The sequence below is a fragment of the Zea mays genome, chromosome 7 (assembly GCF_902167145.1).
Source record: "Zea mays cultivar B73 chromosome 7, Zm-B73-REFERENCE-NAM-5.0, whole genome shotgun sequence".
Lineage (NCBI taxonomy): Eukaryota > Viridiplantae > Streptophyta > Magnoliopsida > Poales > Poaceae > Zea > Zea mays.
This window is the reverse complement of record NC_050102.1, coordinates 141769417-141776232: the sequence shown is the minus strand read 5'-3', so window position 1 is coordinate 141776232 and position 6816 is coordinate 141769417. Positions and strand designations below refer to the sequence as shown.

At 51.1% G+C, this 6816-nt stretch overlaps 2 protein-coding genes across 3 annotated transcripts; both read right to left on the bottom strand.

Annotated features, from left to right (window-relative positions):
- Nucleotides 1-555: 555 nt before the first annotated feature.
- Nucleotides 556-2521, bottom strand: LOC100193699 (60S ribosomal protein L32-like). Of its 2 annotated transcripts, none has more exons than XM_008652695.4 (4): nt 2314-2521; nt 2098-2192; nt 1207-1388; nt 556-898 (listed from the first exon to the last, which is right to left on the bottom strand). In XM_008652695.4, exons 2-4 carry the CDS (start codon nt 2185-2187, stop codon nt 769-771), a joined length of 402 nt encoding a protein of 133 aa, XP_008650917.1. In that variant the 5' UTR covers nt 2188-2192; nt 2314-2521; the 3' UTR covers nt 556-768. The 2 variants fall into 2 exon arrangements, with proteins under 2 accessions (XP_008650917.1, NP_001132263.1); NM_001138791.1 differs by having other exon boundaries at nt 558-898; nt 2098-2187; nt 2314-2357.
- Nucleotides 2522-4656: 2135 nt separating this feature from the next.
- Nucleotides 4657-5854, bottom strand: LOC100285927 (uncharacterized). Its single transcript, NM_001158816.2, has one exon. It carries the CDS (start codon nt 5763-5765, stop codon nt 4947-4949), a length of 819 nt encoding a protein of 272 aa, NP_001152288.2. The 5' UTR covers nt 5766-5854; the 3' UTR covers nt 4657-4946.
- Nucleotides 5855-6816: the final 962 nt, after the last annotated feature.

Genomic DNA, 6816 nt, shown 5'->3' with positions numbered 1-6816 from the left:
GACGAATGGAATGATTGCTGGAGACGGGCTTGGCCGGATTGCGGATTGCTTCTCCGTCCAGCCGATCGCGGGGTCTCCTTGACAGCAACTTCTGCGCGGAGGCCTGAGGTCTCCTCGGCGCCCGCAACGGAGGTGATTCAGGACACGAGGAATAGGATTGACCGCCGCCATCTACTAGGGGGCTTCTCCAGTTAGAAATTATCCCTGCATGGTCCCGGGCTCTCCTCCTTGCATGGTCCCGCCGCGTCCTGTGGCTGTCGTCGAATGTGGTCTGGGGAGACTACGTGGCCACGCTCGTCGTCGAGCGATGTGCGGGCCGCAGGCGGCCGGCCGGCGACCAGGCGTAGGATACAGCGGCCGACACACCGTGGCGAAATTGCAAAGGCGACCCCGCGCGTGGTATGGGTACATGGAAACGAGCCTAGCCATCCCGTCTCTGGGCCTTAAATGGGCTCGCGTCGTTAGGCCCGTCACGGTGCAAAAAATGTTGGGTTCAGTCTCCAACCTTGTATTCATTACTAGGACGAGCTCTGAACCTCAGAAAATGCATGCAGATTGAGACTCAAAGGTTCATTATCATTACTTGCAAGGCTCCACACTGCATGGAGTCCGGTCAAAACTAGATGGCACTCCCCATAACTCTTTTCACTCATAGCATAATTTTGTCGATATGAAAAGTCTATCATAAGCATAGAAATGGTACAGAAGAACATCAATCTCAGTAACATCTTCAACACCAGCAGAGCACAATCAAAACTACTCAACATTTCACTCGTCCTCTTGGCTGCGGAGCCTGGCGAGCTTGTTGGTGACCACGATGTCCAGTTGCGCAGCACGCTCCACAATCTCCTTGCGCTTGCGGGTGGACACGTTGTGGGCGATCTCAGCGCAGTAAGTCCTGCTTTGCAGAAAATTGGGTGTAAGAAGAGAGGCTTTTGGAACGTCAAAATACATAAGCATGTTAACAGCTCAAAGAGTAACAGATCACAAAGTAGGAAGGCATATTTTAGGCTAACAGAAATGGCAATCCCAATGGTTCGCTGCTACGACTGAGGGCACCATGCAATTTCTGCTAAATTACTCGTATCACTAGGAGTTAGTATTGTTCAGTTCAGGTGTAAGCTACATTGTATCCAAGCATTGTAGCTAATAAGTTTGCTGCAAGAGTCGCAACATCAAAAGGTGAAACAGAAGGGAAAAAATCACCTGTTGTGCATCAGCAGCAGCTCCAGCTCGGAGACATTGTGAACAACAAACTTTTTGAACTTGTTGGGAAGGTAGTGCCTGGTCTTCTTGTCGGAGCCATATCCAATGTTGGGCATCAAGGTGCATCCCTTGAACTTACGCCTGACGCGGGAGTCGATACCCTTGGGCCTGCGCCAGCTTGGCTACAGAAAACATTGTCAGCAAGATTAGTTTCAACAGACAGAAATGCTAGTGCAGATGACTCAAATATACAGTGCCAATGCATTGGAAAGATGTGCCCATCTTTTTATAGGATATCTACTTACACCTAGTGATAGAAGTAATATCTGAGACTCAATTCATGGCTCTCCACAGGAAATAAAATGGAAGGAAAATTCTGGCAGGTTTAGGTATGGTATGGCAAATTCTGGATCCATACAGTTACCAGCATGGCTAGAAGCAACGAGCATTTTGCTAAACTGGTACAGTATTGTGCAAGGGACATTTCGAGCTGCAAACATGGTCAGAACTCAGAAGTAATATGCATTTTCTAAACTTACAGAATCAGTGGCATTACATCAGCATAAACTAATCAATTTCCACAAACAGAAGGGATTTGATCTCTAAGCAGGCATTATGCTAATGAGCTAATCCAGTACTTGTCAAGCAAAGCTTGCATTTCAGGCCGCTGGAGCAAAGATTTCTATCTAAATCGGACACAGGCCAACGAGCTGCTAGTCCAAACTGAAATCGTGCAAAAGGTATTCAAATTGGTGCACATGTGGCCATTCTTTCGGTGAACCTAATGGAGTGCCAGTCGACCAACAAGGAACCAACGAAGGCCTTACCAAATGCTCGCTTGGCACGCACAAGCACAACAAGGGTCAAGGCAACGGGTGGTGTTTTTCCTACCTTAAGGCACTTGTAGCGATCAAGATGGGGCCTCTTGAACTGCTTGACCCTCTTCTTCACGATCTTCTGCGTCAGCAGCGGCACCGCCATCTGCACTAGCAAAGGTCACGCAAAGCAATTAAACACCAGGTGGACGGACCAAACCACAAATCCGGTAGCACGAGAGCAAGGAATTCGAGAACATCGTGGTCGGGGTCGCGCCGCCTGTGGCTGTACCTTTGCGAACCTTCGGTGATGCGGCGGTGCTGGCGAGATAGGCGGTAAGCAGCGGCGGCGGAGTGGGAGAGGACAGGAGATGGTCTTATGGCGCCGGAGAGAACCCTAGGGTTGGTGGGCTCGGGAGGCCTAGTGGGCCGTAGCCCATCGAAGCGAGGTGATGCCGCGCCACGCGAGTGACCTTAAATGGGCCGCAGCGTATCTGTCCAGTTCAATAAAACCTTTTTTTCTTCTATTTCTACATGGTTCAAACGGGCCGGACGCGAACCCGGTACTGTAGTGGGCCGCGTGGCTTGGGACTGCGCATTCGTCATTTCGGGCTCGGCACACCCCCCAACCCCACTGCCTCTCACAGAAGCGGCGGCGGCGGTGCCGGTGTTGCAGAGAGCCAATTGGATCATGAGCAGGTGGCTTTCCATCGAATGACGCGCGGGCGCAGATCTTCAAAGCATAGGGAGCGGTTTTTGAATCAAATTGCGTAGTGTGGGTGCAGCTAGTTTAAAATTTAACCCAGGTCAGTTCAAGCGTACTCCAGGGAGCGATGAACTCGATAACTACGCCACAATCATAGGAGGATCTGAACTCTGATGTGACACCGGGGCATCGATCGATCACGTGCGGTGCACACACCTGTTTACCAGCTCCCGCACGGGACGGAACCGGCAAGGCGGCAACAACACAAGTTTAAGCAACATCAATGCTTCGTCTCGTATCAACCAAAACGGTTCAGATTTAGGTACTGTTTGGTTTGTTTAGTGCATGGACTAAATTTTAATTGGAGGATTAAAGTTTGGTTTTAGGGACTAAAAATATTTTGAACACATTAAATGACTCATAAGAAGACCAAAATGCTTCTTAACGTTCTCCCGCCATAATGCAAGGGATGAAAACGGGACGGATACAGCCGGATACAGGGTCATCCCGTATCCTACCCTAATGTATTTATCTCGGATACGGGACCGGATACGGGTAGTTAAGATTCGGGACGGATACAGGACGGGACCGGGTAATAATACGGGCGGATAAGAAACGGATAACGGATACTAATCAGGTAGGTACCGGATAGTTGTCGGGTAGTTCGTTCCGATGGCATTAATTGCCCAACCATCCAACAAACACATAAATTAAGCAATAAATAATCATATATATGATAGATCAAATATAGAAAAGTAAACCGATAATAATCACAAGGTCATCAAAGAACCAACACAATTAAAAAACGATAGTGTATCTCCTCTTATAAGCATAACTAGTGTAATATCTGTGCTTTGCAACGACATACAAATTGTTTGTTAAATTTTTAGTGCACAACGATTCAACGAAGCATAACACACAAGTCGATTACCAAATAATGTTATCTTCAGAATCATAAGACTTCAATAATCATATGTACCTTGCATTCATAGATTCACATTTCTAATGTCCATCACTAAGCGAAGATTAAATCACAAATAAAGAGAGCAATTTCCCCTAGAAAAAACCAGAACGTACTAAATTAATGTTATGCTACTAAAAATTAAATAATACGCTTCCCACATATGGTCAAAAGTGCTTTGAGAGGGCAAGATGAAGGGTGACCAGATGAATGCAACACCTTTTAAATTCACAAGTAAAGAGTAGAACACGAGCAGAACACCTTTTAAATTCACAAGTAATGGACCAGGGCAGTTTGGCGCTTGCCAATTTGGCTGTTGGGCCAGCAGGACGCATGCAGACGTGCGTGGCGGAACGCCGCGGAAGACGCCCAGACGAGCAGACATTAAATGAACGGCATCCTGTAGCCACCGGGTACCCGACCGTGAGATACCCGTATCCGACCCGAGAAATACGGGTATTTACCGGGTATTGGTGATTCTGTATCCTACCCGTATCCGGTGATTATTATTCGGGTAGTACCCGTATCCGTCCCGACAACAAAATTATCCGTATCCGTATCCGAAAATTTGTCCCGTTTTCATACCCGTATCCGGTACCCGTCTCGGGTACCCGTCCCGTTTTCATCCCTAAATGCAACTAAAAAAATTAAGGGCAAAGTGTAGAATTAATATGCTTTAGTCCCTTTTAGTCACCATTTGAGGGGATAGAGAATAAATCGGTTTAGTCTCGCTTTTAGTTCCGTTGTTTATCAATTTAGGGACTATATGTGAATCTTTAGTCTCTAAAACCAAATGGCGCCTTATTACCTAGATCGCGTAGCATATGGATGAAATGTCAAACGTTGACCTGATTTCATCCAGTAAGCTGCTAGCACGTCTCAAAGCATTGGACACTGTAGATTGTAGTGATTACCCATGAATTGGATGGAAGAACAGTCTCTCTCTCTTCTTTTGGGCCAAAACTGAAGAAGAGAAGAAGAAATAATCCTACTAACAGGGACATGAGTTCTGCCGTACTACGTATTTAAGAACGAGACAACACTCGGAACAACACAACATACAGGGTAAATCAGATGGCGAAACCGAACGCGTGCCAACAGCTAACGAGAACAGGATTGCGCGCAGGCATATGCAAGACAAGAGGATGCTAATAATCTCATGTGTGTGTTGTGTCATCTCTCTCCCGCTTGTCAGCGTACGTACGTGCCACCGCCAAGAAGGCAGGAACTGCTTGGCCGTATGATTCGGAACTGTTTGTTACATCGCCAAGGAACCTGCCAATGCCGCCGCCAGCAGCGTGAGCACTGAAACACACACGTAGGTGGTGGCCTTAGCAGCCGCCGAGTTGCTGGTCCCGCCAGTAGACGGGGCGGCTCCACTATCGCCTCCTCCCTTCGCCGGCGAGGCACCACCAGAGCCCACCGGGGCGGGAGCCGGCGCCGCCTCCACGGGCAGCGCGGCGCCGGAGAGGACGAGCGTGCCCTTGGCCTGGAGGTTGGCCGTGTCGAACGCGTGCTTGACCGGCGCGCCGTTGGCCACCGTGGATCCCACCTGCCAGATGTGGCTCACCTTCTCCAGGCCGGGTGCCAGCTGCAGCTTCCCGTAGATGCGCACCTCCCCGCCGCCGCTCTCGTCGGCGGCGAGCTCCGCGGCCCTGTACGCGATGGGCGTGGACGCGGCGCCCAGCGCGGTGTACCCGGTCACGTTGTAGGTGTTGACTACGTAGGACGACGAGGGGGCGGCGGGGCTCTTGAGGGCCAGCAGCGCCTGCGCGCCCTTCATGCCCTCGCCCGCCGGGTTGATCGCCCACGACACCCACCCGGCGCCGCCCGCGCCCGCCGGCTTGGCCACGAACGCCACGGACAGCGACCCCGTCTTGGCGTCGTACGTCCAGTGCAGCCTGGCGCCGAGGGACGGGAGCGCCGCGCAGTGCGCGTAGATCCGGCCCGCGGGGAGCTTGTCGCCCTCGCACCCGGCGGCGACGGCGGCTGCGGCTGCAATGGGAGACACCAGGAGGAGGGCGATGGCGGCCAGGACAAGAATGGCTCGGCGCCGATGCTGCGTCGCGTAGGCCATTTCGGAGCGGACGACGACTGTGTTCTGTGTGTGTGTGTGTGTGTGTGTGTGTGTGTGTGTGGTATGAAGAAAGCCTTGCCTGAGAGCTGTGAGTACGTGCCGGGGAGAAGGAGCGTGCGTGAGGGTTTATATAGCGGCGAGGGGAGAGATCGAGCTTTTTCCGCTCTCGACCTAACTGTGGTGGCCATGGATGGCCGTGATCATGTGAGGGTGCAGGCGCATGCAATGTATGTGGATGCTTATTAATCCGGAGATTTTGCCATGACCGTTTCAAAGAAGTTGAGTACACAGTAGCTCGCATGTGGCCACAACGACCTGATTTCAGTGCCAAGTACTCGCAATGCAGTGCCCAAGAATCTCCCTCCCTCTCTGCGCCGTCCGTCGATCGATGCAACAACTATCACATTTGCTTCGTCCGCGCGCGAAGCTCTAAGAATCCACGGATTTGCGCCCCGCATCCACATGGTGCAACGTGAAGTCCAATCGTGCCGGGGGGGGGGGGGGGGGGGGGGGGGGTGGCAACAGCAACTAGTGGAAATATTATACTGCGGCACACCCTGACGGAGAATTCTAAATGACGTCGTCACTGTGGTCCGTCGATGGAGTTGACCCGTAAACCACGCCACAGCAGTACAGCACGAGGGTGGTCTCAGCCGCCCCGGTAAACTCGCTGAGTCGCTGCCAGGTAGGTGCCGTTCATGGATTATGCAAGACATGACGGTGAGATGACGACGCAGCTAGCATGACTGTTTGTGGGCCTTAAATTCGATTTGTCCATCCGGATTTCTGTAGGCCTATTGCTGAACAAGAAGATTCAAGGCCCAGATCAACTTTATCTTTATCCCCGACATGACAATTTCTAATCACCAGACTCCGCCTGGTTTGGGCCGGGCTGGTCTTCATGCCTGAGCGTGTTTCTGCTAGAGAGGCCTGTTGTCATAATTTTAGGCCCGTAGGAGCCTAGCGTTCATCCATCCATACGTTTTTTTTCTTCTTCTTTTGCGCGAGGGACATCCATCCGACCATCCGTACTTGTAGTTGTATATATGTA